General features: G+C 43.8%; 1 protein-coding gene and 1 long non-coding RNA gene across 3 annotated transcripts in view; one reads left to right on the top strand and one right to left on the bottom strand.

Moving 5' to 3' along the window:
• Positions 1–442: 442 nt before the first annotated feature.
• On the bottom strand, positions 443–1,991 carry LOC121470069 (uncharacterized). Its single transcript, XR_005980628.2, has 2 exons — positions 1,713–1,991; positions 443–1,634 (listed from the first exon to the last, which is right to left on the bottom strand). It is a non-coding gene; the product is annotated as an uncharacterized lncRNA (long non-coding RNA).
• Positions 1,992–2,015: 24 nt separating this feature from the next.
• Positions 2,016–16,838, top strand: part of MTHFD1 (methylenetetrahydrofolate dehydrogenase, cyclohydrolase and formyltetrahydrofolate synthetase 1) — a 39,967-nt gene continuing 25,144 nt past the window's right edge. The window contains exons 1-8 of one of the 2 annotated variants that reach the window (XM_030275132.4): positions 2,016–2,200; positions 9,922–10,006; positions 12,315–12,374; positions 13,045–13,098; positions 13,463–13,599; positions 13,722–13,822; positions 14,142–14,278; positions 15,694–15,805. In XM_030275132.4, the coding sequence (XP_030130992.4) occupies positions 2,160–2,200; positions 9,922–10,006; positions 12,315–12,374; positions 13,045–13,098; positions 13,463–13,599; positions 13,722–13,822; positions 14,142–14,278; positions 15,694–15,805 (727 nt within the window). In that variant the 5' untranslated portion in view covers positions 2,016–2,159. Of the gene's footprint in view, positions 2,201–2,609; positions 2,636–9,921; positions 10,007–12,314; positions 12,375–13,044; positions 13,099–13,462; positions 13,600–13,721; positions 13,823–14,141; positions 14,279–15,693; positions 15,806–16,838 lie in introns of those variants that run through there. The other variant, XM_072930495.1, reaches the window with a different exon arrangement.

The raw sequence follows: 16,838 nt of genomic DNA, 5'->3' as shown, positions 1-16,838 counted from the left end.
CTACAATTAGAACATGTTGTTAAGGTAATTTAATCACCCAAAATAGCAATATCTACCCTCAAGGAAAAAAAAAAAAAAAAAAAAAAAAAGCAGGAAAAAGCAGAAAAGATGTCACTTTTTAGTGTATTAAAGGAAACACAAAAATAACTTATCCTCAGATAAGTTTTGAACTACATATGGAAACTACCACCTTCACCAGTTCTAATGGGATTATTTAGTGCAAACACATCCCTTAGAGACCACTGTTAGGAGCCTGTTTCTCACTCTTGAAAACTCTTATGAATTTAGGCCACAATCCCAACCTCCTTTTCATTGCCCTCTTTCTGGTCAGCCACTGGTTTGGCAACTCTGTGTTGGACAAATGTGCTGAAATCCTGGAAACTAAAATTACTTATTTTATGCAAATGAGGGATGCTTTATGTGAAAAACACCAATCACTTGATTTTTAAAATCTTAGAAGTTTATTAGTAATAAAATATGTATAAAAAAATAAAATTAGAGTAATAAAAATTTTGACAATGAGGATTAGGACACTACGAGGCAATAAAAAGCAAAGAATTATGGATGTCCGGATGTTTTTGGGCACTAAGCTGCCAAAATCATGCCTTGCAAACAAAGCAATAACCATTAAAAGCAATAGCCTGCATATTCATGTATCTCATACATGATGCATAAATTCCTTGCAAATTAAGAATTTTTCTGGTTTTTGTCAACTTCTTCCCCTTAATCCTGGCGGTTCCATAAAGATGGACAGAAGGTGGAAGGACGTTTGTCTTTTCTGATAAGGAGGCAGTAAATCTTTATGTGCCCTGTTGCTGTTATCTCTGTACGAAGAGTTTCTCGATTATCTCATCTCTTTCTTGAGCTAGTTAAAAAGTATCTTACATAGCATAGTTTCTATTTTAACATTGTGTTATAACATAAAAATATATTTAACACACTACTTAAGAGAATTAATACAGCCTAACTGTTGCTATAGGACACGAGAATGCACAACGCAAGCCACTTGCTACTTTGTAAGGTAAAAGAGAAAGTTTATTTTCTGACTCCAACTTTTATACTTTTCCAAAGGTGACAGTGGATTGGAGTGTGAATGGGCCACCTCTCCAAAGACATTGGACAAACCACTAGTACATCAAGTCTCTCTACCCCCATGAAGGAATGCAAAACAACACGTTATTTACAGAAACTGTGTGGGAAAGTTTCCCAATAGAATGTAAACTCAGAAGGCTTTAGAAAACTCAAGAATCAGGGCGACATCTAACTTTCTAACATACACATATAATATTCATTGCAATATTTGTGAAAAGCCAATCATAAAATATGCACTTTTCACACTTTACAAGGTCACGTAGCAATAGGTCAAAAGGGGAAATGGCTTCAAACTAAAAAGTGAGTAGATTTAGATACTGGGGAGAAATTCTTCCGTTTGAAGGTGGAGATGCCCTGGCAAAGGTTGCCCAGAGCATCTGAGCCTGGGAGTGTTCAAGGCCAGGCTGGGAAGGGCTTGGAGCAACCTGATCTGGTGGAAGGTGCCCATGGCCGGGGGGATGAAACTAGATGATCTTTTAACTCCTTTGCAACCCAAACCATTCCGCGCATCTGTGATTCTGCTCTTAACTTCTCGGCACGACCTGTAACGAGAACCACGGGATAAGAAACACACTATCCTTACACCGATGCGCGATTTTCCTAATTTATTAGCTGCGCACAGCCCAGCTCAGCTGAAACGTTCAGCTGCCCTCTCCCTGCGGAGCGGGGCCCGGGAGCCGCCGCCTCGGAGCCGCCGCCTCGGAGCCGCCGCCTCGGAGCCGCCGCCTCGGAGCCGCCGCCTCGGAGCCGCCGCCTCGGAGCCGCCGCCTCGGAGCCGCCGCCTCGGAGCCGCCGCCTCGGAGCCGCCGCCTCGGAGGGCGTTTTGGCGGCCATTTCGCCGCCTCCCTCAGCCCAGCTCCGCCGCCTCCCTCAGCCCAGCTCCGCCGTGGCAGCCGGGCGGGGCGCGGAGCGGTGTGAGGGGCGGGTCGGGGGCAGCGCTTGCGCGGCGGGGCCGGGGCCGGGGCCGCGGGAAGTTCGGGGCCACGTGAGGCGGCCGCGGGAACGGCGCGTCCCGCAGACGGCCCCGGAGTCCCGCCGCGCTCGCCTCTGCAGGCCCGCTGCTCGCCATGGCCCCCGCCGAGATCCTCAGCGGCAAGATTGTCTCTGGGTACGTAGCGGGGCCCGGTTCCCTCGGGCGGCAGAGTCCCGGAGCCGCGGGGTTCTGCTCTGCGCTGTGGCCGGGGAGCTGAGAGGTGCCTCGGCGGCCCCCGGGTGTGCCGGCAGCGGGATGGGGCTGATTTTCACTCTGCCACTGCGCACCAAGCCGGTTTGGAGACACCCTAAACTTTTTCACTGCGTTGCAGCCAAAGCTGGCTGTAAAGCGGGAGTTTCTGGACGAAGTGCGGTGTTAAAGGTCTGGAGGAGAGTGCAAAGTGCTGTCGGTGCTCCCCGGGAACAGCGCTGCGCCTGCTGGGGTCTCTTCGGTGCCTCAGCATCGATGGGATGAGAGATGTGAGCTACACCCCCCGACCTGCAGCTTCTGTGTGTGCAGGCTGGGCTGTTGGGATGCTTTATGAGCAGGAGTTGGGAGCATGTGCTTTAGGTATGGGCTCTGTTTTCATCCTCTACAAGCATTGACTGCTCCTCTTTAAAGCAAAATGAGTTAATCCACATATTGGATCGCACACAGCTGAATGTTCACAAGTCCCCTGCCAAAGCTATTTAAAAGATTTGGGAGACCTTGAAGGAAAAAGTATTATCATATTTTTCAGCAGTTACTTAACTGGCAAGCCCTGGGTATAGGTGAGCCTGCATAGCATCTTTAAAAAAAAATAATCTTTGCTTGTTTTTCCTGCTGCCACTCAGCATACACATTTGGTAAGAAAGCCAAATAAATTTCCCTAATCCCGAGGGAAATGCAGTGTAGTGGTACTGTTATAGTCTGTGGAAACAGGGTTTAGTTAGGTAGGTTCATTGGGTATCCCCTGCCAATATAATCAGGGAATTCTGACAGAAAATTTACACTTGAAAAGGTATAAAGTAATCTCAGCAAAGCAGTTCGTCCTCCTCTTAGGTATTGCTCTTAGCTTTTGCTTTACATAGAATGCATGGGTTTGGAAAAACAGCTACATCTAACCAACAGTAGGCTTAATGTGCCTTGAATTTGAATATTCATGTGGAAAGGCTGCTTGCATGTTTTTTACCTGGTAGTTTTGGAGCCAGTACCACCTATGTGTGGCAGTCTCTCAGTCTTACATGCTCTATTCCACCTGGTGCTTTTGGCACTGTAATGCCTGTGCTTGCTGCTGGTGGGACTTTGTGATTTGCCTGTTGTAGGTTTCTTTCCTGTCATAGAAAGTCACCCTGAAGTGCAATAGGTCCTGGAAAGATGCTAGTTTGGGTACAATGATAATTCACATTAAAACGTCTAGCTTCCTTGGCATGGCATGTTGCATTACTTAATTTTAAAGATAAAGGGGTGACATTTTTATTTATGTTTGTTTTCTGTACTACAGTAGCAGCTATAAACTACCAGTTCTCAGAGGACATTCATGATGTGCAAATACTTGGGAAGAGGCATGAGCTTTTAATAGGCACATGCAGGAGAAAGGTTTGATTAACTTCCAGCACATCTCTTAAGGTGTTTGGCCGAAGTCTGACTTCCAGAGTCATCAAATCTTGATCTGAAGAAACCACAAAATGGAAAAATAATTGCAGTTGCTCAGCTGTCCTTCAGTTCCTTTATTTGTGCTGTATTTATGTTCAATATAGCAAAAGCATCACCTGCTCCCTATGGGCCTTAGGTAGTTCTGCCTTTTTCTGGCGGAGTACTTGAAGGAGTCATGAGGAATTGGGCTGTCCACCTTGGAGACACCTGTCCCTTTCTTCCAGACCCCTGGAGAAGTGCTGGTCCAAGGGATTCTCACTGTCCAGAGTTCACCTCCAGGCCCAGAGTCTGGCAGCAGCAGGCGTGATAGGGATGTGGTTTTTCTAGGAATTTACAACTGATCTGCCTTTTGTAGAAAGGGAACGTCCCTGACTTTGCATCAGCTGCAAAACGTTATTGTCTTGTAGGGGGTGGATTTTGTTACTTTACCCTTTAATCAAGAAAAAGGTTTATTTGTAAGTTAGTCAAATATTGACAAATGAGTTGAATCGAACAAGTAGTGTTCAGCTATGTAATGCTGGGTTTCTGTGTGTGTTTTAAATCAAAGCTCATAAGTATTGTGAACTTTCTCCTCCAGCCACCAAGCACTCCTTCCTCAAAATAGAAAAAATACCTAATTCACAATCATGCCAGCTATTTAAACAAAAATCAGGTAGATACTGGCATTCTTGTTCTTGTGAGACATATAAAAATAGAATAAATACTTTGAGATAGTTTCCTTGCCCCTATAAATAAGGAAAACTTGATGAAGTGATAAAGCTAGTTCACACCTTTGGAAGGCTCAAAAGAGGTACAAAGGAAAATGGACATTTTCAGTGGCTTTGAGTATTACCTGTGAGGATGGAAAATGTGTTTAGGCTGGGCATGGGAAGGAGAGCACAGCAGGCATTGTTTTCTCTGTGGGATTTTTGTGTTGATGTTAATGTATCAACATCAAAATGCATCTAGTCTGCTTCTGTCAGTACAGACAAGAAGCTTACATAGTCTGTGAAATATATTAAGTATTGGATGGGTTCTGCATCAGTCTGAGTTGGCTGGTTACCTCAGGATGGCTTTCCTCTTCTCTGAGTGGCTGTTAGATTTTGCTACAAGTTAAATTTGCCTCATTGGCAAATGAGTTACGAAAGATGAGTTATTGTATAACAGTACTGTAAACAAATGACTGAGGGGAGGAAGAAAAGCAGTGCTTTAAATATGCAGGATATGGTGGGTTGAAGGTAATAAAAATACAATATTCTCCACCTTTTATTGCTGGTATTCCCAGAAGAAAAAGCAATCTCTGTTTCTGTGTCTAAAGAGATAATCAGAGCAAAACATGATAGTGACTCTTTACAGTTTATGTGCCCTGCAGTGAGCTGTGTGTTCAGGCTTTACCATCTGAAAGAGCCCAGGTGTGGAAACCTCTGGCTAGGCCTGAATTGGTTGGTAGGACCAGGAGTGGACCAACATTTCTGCTCTGGAAGAGTGGCTGATGAGTTGTGATGGCAGGGAAGATGTAGCACCCCTCACAGTCCCTAGGGGTGGGCCAGGTAGTGCTTTGGGTTTAGAGTGCTCAGTAAAGAGGTGATCAGGTAACTGAGGTAACTGATCCAGGTTAACTGGAGGTAACAGTGCAGTAAACAACTCCTTGGCCTTATTTGTTTTTTTGGGGTTCCTGTTGTAATTCCAGGTGAATCTAGTCTGAAGTGAAAAAAAATCCCCTGATCTCTGAGCTTTCTTTTACCAGATCCTACCCTGAAGTGCCCCACACTGTGGATGGTCTGAGTTAAAGTGAACTGCCAGTGCTGTTGGTGGCCCCAAATACAAGCAAGAACCTTTGAGTTCTGTGCTGTGCAGACACAGTTAAAAAAAAAATGGGACCCTGCTCTAAAGAGTTGATAAGAGAGAAGAAAACATTCTCCCTGTCTGGTGGAGAACAGGGCCACAGATCTGTGATCTGTGCACATCAGCACCAGCTTGCAGGGAAGGCAAAGAACATATGGGGACTGCTGTGTCCCCCTTTGTGGAAAATCTGAGTAAAATCTCAATATCATTTCTTCAGAAGGCAAACCTTTGTAGATAGGGCCTAGAGTATTGTCTGGAGTGCTTGCAGCCACTCAGTCCAAAGGTGGATTGAGTCCTTACCTATTGTTCCTGTGTTTTCCTCTGATTAAATCACCTGATAGTAGGGTATTATATGCAGTATTTTGGGAAACAGGCCTGCATGCATTTGCAGCATGGGAACGTGGTATCATAACTCATGTTTGGGGCAAACTCTCCTAAGTTTTAAAGACTCAGCTTTGAATTAAACTCTGCTGTTCTGTTGTCAGTCATCCACATTTGCAAAGTGCCTCAATTGCTGCCTGTCTCTCAGACCCACCTTGGACTGAAATTCTGGACATGATGAAAAAGAATCTGAAGAGAGCTCATGCATGTATTTGTGCTGACACAACCAAAAAGGTGGTTAAAAACCCTTGTGAGTGTGGAAGTTGTAGGAAGCAGCAAGCATTTTTCCTAGGAGATAATGACAGTGTGCCAGGAGCATGCAGTGGTGGAGCATGAGACGAGAGGGTGGGAGACATGTGAACTCATTCCAGCTCTAAATGATGTCTTCCTGCAACTGGAGCCATCTGCTGAATTGCCAGCAGTGTTCAGATGGTCTTTCCCAAGGTATTTCCTATCCCAGTGCCACTCATTGAGCCAACCTGTGACTTCCTTCAGGAGAGATGCCTCTGTGCCTCCTTTGGGTGCAAGTGGGATGATCTGTGACATTCTTCTTTGCAGTCCCCTCACAGCATTTTAAGATGAGGCAGTTGTCCTGAGCTAGGCTGTGCTACTGTGGTGGTTTGGAGATGGGAAAGCTTGTTTTTCCACATTATGGTGTTGGTCATGGGAGCAGCTGGAGGTGAGCAGTGGCAGTGCTGTAAGGAGGGATGGCTGCAGGGACAGCAGCTCTGACCAGGATGCTGCAGGACCTGGGGAGGACCATCAGCCTCATGCAGCTGTTTCTGCAGGGCTGCCGCAGGAGCATTTCTGCTGCATGTTGGTGAAACCCTTGGGGAATCTGTGATCCAGGTAGTAAAGCCAAAGCCTCCCCTTTGGGGACAGGCCTCTTCTGGAGCATCACTTTCTTCGAGGAGGTGTTTGCCAGGTCCTGAGTTTGGCATTATTTGCATAGACCCTTGACCCTGTTACAGAAGGGACAGAAACACAGCCTGGTGTCATCTTCAGTATGGTGCTGTGTGTGTCCTCACCAGCAGAGCAGAGTCCATAATCCCACAGGAGGGTGTGGGGTTCTGCTGACATGGGGGCCGTGTTCTCTCCATGTCCAGCAGAGCTAAAGGAGTGTGGTTTGTCCTTTGTTTGAATTTCTGGGAAATTCATTTAATAAATTTAAATTCTGTTGTAGTCCACAGAAAGAAATGCTAACAAGTTCTTTAATCTTTGGAGCTGGCTGTTGCATTGTATGCTTAGAGCCATGTGCTGTCCTTAACCTGTGTGGACCCTGGACTTTTGTTTGCTGCATGAATTTGTTTGTGGAAGGGCACATTGGGCACAGGAGGGGGCTTAGAGTCAGAGAGAAGGCTTTTGGGGAAGCAGACACATGGAATTGCAAATTTTCTGTTTGAAGACTTAAAAGAATTTTCATACAGCTAGCAAAAAGCAGTGTTGATTTATCAATATGAACTTTTTATCTTTGGGAAGGCCTGAGGTCCACAATAGAACTTTGCAGACTGTATAACTAAATAGCTGCTGGTTTGCCAAGATTATTTTTATGGCTTTTCTAAGTCTATGGAGAAAAAAAAAAATATTCTTTTTTCTTGAATTTTCTCTTAAACCTTTGCCCCTGTGGTTTTTGTGAGCAGTGGAGAGCAGTGGTGCCCAACGCTAGGTGGCTGTCTAACAAGTGATTTCTTGATTCAAGGCTCCTAAAGAAAATCGCACCGACAGCACCACCTTTGTATGTTTGTGTGTGTTGCCTTTCTTCGGAAGCTGAAAGGGAGGTGACCTAGTGCCTAATTACAAAAAAAGACAGCAGTGTGAATAGTTGTGGCTGCTGGGGGTGAAAGCACACCACAGCCCTGCTTTACAGGGGAAGTTGAGTGAGCTCATTTCTCTTCAGTGAGAAGACTGAAATGAAAGTAATACCTAAACCTGGGGCCCTTTCTAATATTTCATGTTTGTTTGCTGGCCACAAACCAGTGCTGCCCTTTCCTTACTGGAACATGAGAGACCTCAGAAATAGTTCCCTTGGAGAGTTGCCCACAGCCCCCACTCACTGGCCACGTGCAGGGGGTTTCTGATGCTCCTTGAGGTTCTTGTGTTGTTACAGGCTGCTCATGAGCCTCCCTAGGGCTTACAGCTGGAGTGTAAGGAGAGGCAGTTGGGGATTTCGCTACCCAGCAGATGAATTTTTGTCACTTAAGCACAAAGAATTGCTGGGATAAGGTTTGCTATGAGACTGTTTTCTGAACTCATCAGCTGGTCTTGGTGTCAAGTGTTCTACAGAGGTGACAGCTCAAGGAAGGCTCAGAACTATGGTTTCTTAAATAAGACTGAAAACAGTTGCTTCCACTGAAGCTTGTTAAGAGACTTTGAACCACGTGGCCAGATGCAAACACCTATAAATATTCTAAACCCACTCCTCAGGTGCAGCTGAGCTCTGACCATGTGATTGAGGATGCAGCAGGAGAGATGCATGATTTGGGATGTAGCTGGAGGCTGTGACTCCCTCTGAGATGAGACTTCAAACAGCCTTAGGGCTGCTCCTAGCTGGGCCAGCTGCAGCTGTCCCCTGGGATCAGTGCTGCTGGCTTGAGAGAGCTGTGTGCTGCTCCCATTTCCCTGTCTTCCTGCCTCTGGCAACCCTAATTTGGGGCTCATAGTTGCAGGGTAGAGTTGCCTCACTGGGTATTTGTTTTCCTGGAGTTTCCCTCTATGCAGGAATCACAGCCTCCCAGCTGGCATCAGCTACGTACCCTGTCCCTGTACCCTTGCCTTTCATTTTTAATGAACTGGCACCAACAGCACCTGCTCCAGTCTGGGAAGTCTGGTCCCACTTGGGGGGTAGCAGACCTGCTGATACTGATCTGAGAGTAAATGAGCACAAGGAGACCTGTGTTTTAAACAAAAGGCTGTTTGGGACAGGGTAGATTTGCTGAGTGTGGTGGTAGCACCTTCTCATCTCAGAGAATGGGGATGGGACACAGGATGGAGTTCACATGGAGGACAGACCTGTCAAGCCTCTCATGTCCTGTGAGGTTTTGCTTACCTGTCTTTTTCTTCTGAATGTCTCTTACATGTGGCACAGTGTTGTGCCACAGGCTCTGTGCAGTGCCATGAGCCCATGAGATGGACAGGACTGGTGAGTTCTTTCAGAATCCTGACTGCCTCTGGTGAGGAGATGGAGCAGTTGGGCCTCCACCTTCCCTGGTGGAAGATTATTCCTGTGGGGCCAGAGAGTGGTTGAGAAATTGGAGGGGAGTGCAAGGCTGGGGAGAGGTGATAACAGTGACTTTTCAGCTGTCTGTGGCTAATTTCAGTGCTGGATACTTGTTATTAAAACGTTCCATGGTAAAGCAGGTGTGAGTTCACATCTGAACTAGAATAACCAATCAGTGCTCTGTTTCAAAGTTGTGTTTTTTTACAATTGTATCCTTAAACCTGCCTTTACTGAAGAGTTCACCTGAGCTGTGTACCAAGGTTTGGCGACTTTTCTTCACCTCTGTCCACCTCCCATTCTCTCCCCTGCTTTATCTTGGGGTACCTCATGCTTGTTTAGTTATTTCCCAGAATTTTAGCATTGTAGATTCATAATCCTTTGCCAGACAGCCTGTGTGACACTGACAACTGGTGCCTCTGGGATTCAGGTAATTTTAGTACAGCATAGGTGGAAAGAGGATTTCCTTTTGAGAAAGGAGTTTGAAATCCCAAGAGTTTCCATGCCAAATTTTGAACCCTTTTGTTTTACCCTTATATCCTATGAGAGCACGAAGAAGCACAATGTGGACTTCAAAACTATAAAGTTATTTAAATAAATTTGAGTGAACCTGGTTCCAGAGTGTCTCAGTGATTTGTGGACATCAGTCTTATTTGGAGATTGCTGGGAGCTGTGTACTCAAGGCATAAGTACATGTTTGCCAGTCTGCCCATCTGTCACTTTACAACTCCTGACTGTATCAGAATTCAGCCCCATCATTAACTTCTACCTTGTATTTGTTTTCATTTTTTCCCCTTTTCAGACAAGTGAGAGAGAGACTAAAGCAGCAAGTTATTGAGATGACTGAGAAATTTCCAGGCTTCAGACCAGGACTTGCCATTTTACAGGTATTGTTTTCTTTAATGACAACTACAGAAAATATGAGTTGCTTTGCAGTGGTAAGGGCACAGCTGATAAGCTTCATTAAAAGCTGCCTTGTAGTTGGTAGCATTTTATTAGGAACAGTGTTCTCTGTGAGATGGTGACACAGTCCTGTTATGTCTTTTTGCCAGGTATCAGAGTCCAACATTTTTGGGGGGTTTTTAAGTTTTTTTATTTCTTTCTTCAGACCCTGTTCTCTGTTGGAGTGTTGTGTTTGTGAAATGGTGAAATCAAGATGTTTGCCCATTAAGAGCAAGCTTGTAGACTCCATTCCAAATCTCTGCACTTGAGTGAGCCCTGAAGTTTGGCAGCTTTCAGAGATGTGTTTGTACCAGAAATCCTCCAAATGTGATGCTAATTAAGTGATCTGGTCTGCTGTTATGTAAAAACATGGAGAAAAACGAGGGGTAGAGAATGGGATGGAACCCAAACAAAACTAAAACTACCTTTGACCAAGATGACTTTGAGTACAAGGGATGGAACAACATCCTTTTGCTGAATTGGGTATCCCTCAGAAGTGAGCAAGTGTTAGAGTGTACACAGCAAGGCTTGCAGAGGTAAAAAGCACATGACAAGTACAGGGGTTTGACCTGTATTTGCCATAGTTTTTTTCCTTTGCAGCTATAAAAAATGGAAACTCTGCTTAGGTCAGAAGGTGACTAGCAGTAGCAAGTGTCATGCTATAGGAAGGACCTGTGTGTCCACAAAGGATTGAGGGAATGTCAGTGGCTGCTTAGAGAAGTGGCTTTTGTCCTTATTCGGTATTTTGAGCTCCTGCAGTGTGCATGTCTGTAGATTTCAGTGCTAATACCACCACAGCACAAAAAGGCCATGCTCCTCTTTGATGCCAGGAACAAATTTGTGCTTGTGGGGTTTTTTTGGGTTTTCTTTCTGGTTTTCCTTTCCATTAGCTTTTAGTAGATTGTCTCTACAGAAGCTTTGTCTGCAGATGCTTGGAAGGAAGGAAGGAGGGTCGAAAAATTTAATAGTGCTTTGATGAAAGTTGCTGAACTGTTGACCTCATAAAAACTGTGCTCAAAAATTGCTGTCTTGTGACATTACTGGATTGTTTTCCTGGTGGGCTTTGTGTTCAGTCCTGAATTGTCTCAGAGTCCTTTACAACCTGTTTGCTCTTTGGCTGCCTGACACTTTTGTAAGGTGTCAAACAATCTGGGCTTGGAGTTCATCTGCTAATATTGATATTTGCAGCTGTTTATTTTCAGTGAAGTCAAGACAAAGAGCTGTTTCTTATTTGTAGCACATCATATATTATGTGCTCTGTTCTTGGGAGGCATCTGGTATCCTCTGAACTCAAAGAATAAGTCAGTTAATTTTTTTTTTTTTTTTGGTCGTGTTGTCAGTATTTCCTTATTCACAAAACATATGTTTGCTGACATCTCCTGCTTCTCTGCCCTGTATGAAACAAACATTTTCCGAAATCCAGCAGTCTTTACAGGGAAGACAGCCCCTTTATCTGTACCTAGGGAGGAAGAACCAATTGTACTGGGTGATCAGGTTACCCCTGTGGCTTGCAGTCTATGTGACAACCAGGGATGGCTCCCAGGTACCAGGGAACAGAATTTCAAGAGCTTGCTTATCAACTTTTCCTTATTTTACCCCTATTTTCTTAAGGTTAGAAGGAGTATTACCTTTAACAAAACATACTGGATGATGCAAGTGGTCTCCTGAAATGCAGTTGTACACTAAGCATGCAGTACTGCCAAAAACTGTAGGCATTTGTTCCACTTGGTGTTTTCTCTTTGTGCACCACTTTGTCCTTGTTTTGGTTTTTGTTTGGCAGGAAAATTCTCAAGGTTCAAAATAGCAGTGGAAGAAATGTCTCCATCAAAGCACACATGTACATAAAATTCAAATTCCTGGATATCAAAGAGGCGCAAGGTTTATGAAAGCCTTAATCAGATAATTGAATGTTATCAGCACCTGCTGATGATGTTAATTAACTAAGGATTTAACTTCCTCAGATGAGATTGCAGGCAATATTTTCTGCTTTGGAGACCACTGTGATTTTAAGGTTTTTCAACAGGTGCAAATAGTTCGAGCAGGAGATCAGACAGCTTGCCTTTATCTGCCTTGTACTTGAATAAACTTTCCTGTTAGCTCCAGCTGTTTACATCCTCTGTCAGTGTGTTTTACAGTAATTCAGGAATACCTCTGTCTCCTTCATGTAGATCCAAGGAAGATGAGGGTTAAGCCCATCTCAGCCTGTGTGTGTGTCTCTGTTCTGTGCTGTAATTCAACTGTTTTCATCCTTAGGTTGGAAATCGGGATGATTCAAACCTCTACATTAACATGAAGCTGAAGGCTGCTGCTGAGGTAATCCTGGACTTTTAGGACTACTTTTTACCCTCCTACAGTTGGTGAGATCTGAATATGAAAAACCAGATGCAAGTTAATAGTTTTGTCTAAGTTTTTGCAGTATTGGAGAAAGCAGTGTCGGCCCGAGCTGTCAGCTACAAGAATGTAGTGTAGGTGTGTAACCTGAGAGCCAAGTGGGGTCCTGTAGTCACAGCAGTGTGGCTTGGTGCTGCTTTTTGTGTGATCATCAACAGATTACATTTGTCTGAAGTGCTGTGTCTTTCCTGACCCATGGCCTTGTCCTTACCTTCCCTGAATGCCTTGTGCCTGCAGTTGCTTTGTGCTTGTCACAGGTAGAATATTACATGCTGCAACAGGGCAGGAGCACAGATGAGTGCATTTTTCCCTAGGTGATACCTGGCATTTCTGCTGGTATTTTAAGGCAGTGTGCTGTCAAGCAAAGCTGATTTTGTTCATGTCAAAAGGTGAATAGGGCAGTTAAAACACAGACTCAGAAGGCAAAGCACTAATCTTTCTTTGATGTTATTTCTAAATCGTAGGACTTGGAGCCTCAAGAATGGAGATAGTCTTGGGAAATGTGACAGAATGCAGCTGTGATGTAGCTGGATAGAGAGATTAGCCAGGTCAATTCAGAAATCAGATAATTTGTTGTTATTCTCATTTGCAGATTGGGATCAGTGCCAATCACATAAAATTGCCAAACACAGCAACAGAAGCTGATGTAAGTAATACAGCCAGTGATGAAAATAATACATAACTTCAGTGTTGTGCTGAAGATATCTTTACCCTGTCATTGTATAAAAAGGACTACTTGCCTATTGATACTAACTAATGAAAAAATAATTGGAACCTGCTGATGTATTTTTGTGGGTTTTTTTAAAGAAAACTAAAACACTGCAATGTAAAATTTAGAGACCTTAGGAGCTATTTTTTAAAATAAAAATTGTAAGTGATTTATACTTTAGGGTGGAAAAACTAAACATAAAGTTTGTATCTTTTAATCCAGATAGGATTATGTTTTTTGCTCTTGCATAAGTCATATTTCAGTTCATCAGCCATTAGTTTTTTGGTGTTTGCTGTTGTAGGTGCTGAAGTGCATTGCCTCTTTGAATGCAGACCCAGCTGTTCATGGCTTTATAGTGCAGCTGCCGCTCGACTCCGATAAACCCATCAACACAGAAAAAATAACCAATGCTGTTGCACCTGAGAAGGACGTGGATGGGTAAACTGGCTTCACCCCTGGAGAGTGTGACAGCTACTCCAGAACAAAACCTTTTTTCTTTATTTTCTCTTGAACAATGAGGCTGGGTATCTTACTTGGCCTATTATTCTTTCAAAATACAGCTTAAGTAGCATCAATGCTGGGAAACTCTCTAGAGGGGACCTCGGAGACTGCTTTATTCCGTGTACACCAAAGGGATGCATGGAACTGATCAGGCAGACAGGTAAGGAGGTTTCCATGCATTATTCATGAGTGCAGTAGTCTTCAATAAGTATAGAAATCACACACGTTTCAAGGCTCTGCTTCACAACTTTTGCTGAGATACCACATTTCATCTCTGCTGCCTTAGAGAGTAAAAGAACTAGGTTAAAAATGGTCTTTCCTTCCTCCCTGCCAACTGCAATTCCCTACCACACGCAACAAAGAAGAACGGAATTCTGAAGTACCAGGGCCAGACTTAAACTGAGCAGGGCTCCAGAGCAGTTTGAACCAGGCTGCACAGTGACCCCTTTTGTGCTCTCTCCTGACTCTCTGTGGTGCAGGTGTCCAGGTGGCAGGGAAAAGAGCCGTGGTGATCGGTCGCAGTAAGATTGTGGGTGCTCCCATGCACGACCTGCTGCTCTGGAATAATGCAACAGTCACCACGTGCCATTCCAAGACCTCCACCCTGGCTGAGGAGGTAAGGGCAGGCTGTAGTTACTTGTTCCAGGCCACTGCTGCTCCATGCACAGTGTGCTGCTGCTGTGAGTCATTAGGTCTGGGATGTCTTTCATCTGAATTGGTTTCCCAGTCCTGCTCATTGCATGGTTGTGTAAATACTTCCGCTGGAATAGGATCTTGATTATTTTTGGCACTTAATTAGATGGGTTTAATTATAACAATAAAATTATTATTTTTGTTGTCTTTGAGCAAGTGCTGAGAATTTAATCATCACTTCCTAATCTCCATGTAGGGTTTGGCAAAAGAGCATATGTTTTTGTTGTTTTAATTTTTTTTTTTTACCAAGAAGACCAGGTGGTCTTCTGCTCTAATGGCTGAGAAATGTTAGGCCAAATGATTTCTCAGTTGCTTTATTTTTTTCAGTCGATTTTCTATGACAGGGAGTTGGTACCATTTTCTCTTCAGCAGTGAGTGACAGAAATAGTGTTTTGCTGTGCTGCCACCTACTTGGATTTTATAGAGCCATCAGCACTGCCAGGCTCTGTAGGCAAGTATTAAAGCTGAAAAGGGAGTAGGAGTGTTTGAATATAACTCACAAAGTAGATCAGAAACACTGCAATGCTTCACATCATTAAGTTGCTGTTCAGCAAGACCATCATTAGGTTGATTAAAAATTGAAGTGCTAATACTTAATGGTATCTTAAAAATAGTTTATATCCCTTGAAGATTAAAGGAAAAAAAAATCCAAGGGATAGCAGCTTCCTAAGCAAATGTGAATGAAGCAGTGCAGGAACTGACAACGAGCTTTAATCGGCATCTTTAAAACCAGCTTCATGACTGGATCTGTCAAATTTACTGAATAGTCCCTGAATGAATATTAGTGCTGAAATAGAATCAGCTTCCCCTGGAGTTGTGTGTTATGCAGTCCTGGACATGAAAAGCACAAGACAGTGCTGTCGCAAGTGAAATACTGAAGTACTGCTTTGTTCTGTGCAGGGGTTGTTCTTGGCTGAACAAGATGAGTTCTTGCTGTCTGATGAGTGCTGGGTATATTTCTAGCACTGAATGTGCAGGGATATTTGAAGGAAGAGAAGAATATTCAGAAGGCTTTAATTTTATCTAAATGTAGCCTGGATGATCCACTTGGGAATCATGGAGGAGTTCAGAGGAGGTTGTGAAGTGTTGACTAGCAATAGTTCGGGGTAGGAGTGTGAAAATAGGCCATTATTTCTAGCTGCAGGAATTTGTCCTTGCCAAGGAACTGGCAGCTACCTTTAACTGCTGAGAGTGCCCTTCCATGACTCCACTGGCAGTGGGTGAGCACAGTTTCACTGCAGCTCAAGCTGATCTCACTTGCTGCAGATGCAGCTCTGCATTTTTCCCTTGCCAGTGTGGTACACAGTTGTTTGTTGTTTTAAATTTTTTTTTTTGTAGGTTGGCAAAGCTGACATCCTGGTGGTTGCAGCTGGTAGAGCTGAAATGGTGAAAGGTGAATGGATCAAGCCTGGTGCAATCGTAATAGACTGTGGAATTAACCATGTGCCAGGTGCGTGGGCAGTGTGTAACAAGTGGGGATGTGTTTGTGTATAAATGCACATGCTAAGTTCATGAATATTACCTCCTTGGCGTCTCTGGTCCAAATGGACTTCTTTCTCCTGTAAGTCTGTCTTAAGTAGTGATGATAACCTCTGACAATGCCAAAGTAAAGAGAACAACGATCTGAAGGACTCTCCTGAAGCAGATCAGTGGCAGTTTTGATTCAGCCTTCAATGAGGCTGATGATTAATGGAGGAAAGAGGAGGCCTATGAAATATTGCAACAGAATATCTTATTTCATTTGCCCCAGCTACATGGTGAAGTCTTGTCACTGTTGTCACTTTGGAGCACAGGGCATTGCTGTCATCACTTCGTGCTTGGATCTGTTGAAGCAGTTCCCTTTGAAGTACAGAAATGACAAGCGCTCTCTTAAAGTAGCTGTGGATTTGTTGAATCACAGCGTTAACTTCTTAGGCTTGAATGGCTGTTGTCTTGAAACAAAGCAGATTGTGCAAGAGTATTGGTGACAATGGCTCAGGCATAGAATAAAATGCTTTAACATAATGGATTTTAGGGTAGGATTTCACTTAGCTGCTCCTTCCTTATAAAGATGCTACAGACAGTCTAGCAATTTTCTGTTTTCATGTCATTTTAAATCCAAATTACAGATATTGAATGATATGGAAAATTAGTCACTCTTTCTGTGCTACACCCACAAGGCTTTTAAAAGGTAGTTTTCATAATTAATCAGTCGTTTTGTTGCCATTATTTAACAGAATGTAAAGAAATTTCTGTTCAGTGGTCTTGTTACTCAAAGTTGACATTAGGCTGCTTTTAAAAACATGAGTCCTCTATCTAATTAAAACTAAAAAGTCATCTGCTGTTGCTGTTTGTTGCTTGATGGTTTTGTTCCAAACAGCCCAAACTTAGGCCATTTGCCAAAACCCACAAGGTCACTGCTGATGTGCATGAAGCAGAATGGATTGGAGCCTCCCCAGCTGCCATGTTGCAAATAAAACCCCCATGTGTTTCTGATATATGAT

This window comes from Taeniopygia guttata, chromosome 5, assembly GCF_048771995.1.
Source record: "Taeniopygia guttata chromosome 5, bTaeGut7.mat, whole genome shotgun sequence".
Classification (NCBI taxonomy): domain Eukaryota; kingdom Metazoa; phylum Chordata; class Aves; order Passeriformes; family Estrildidae; genus Taeniopygia; species Taeniopygia guttata.
This window is presented reverse-complemented; position numbering and strand designations above follow the sequence as displayed.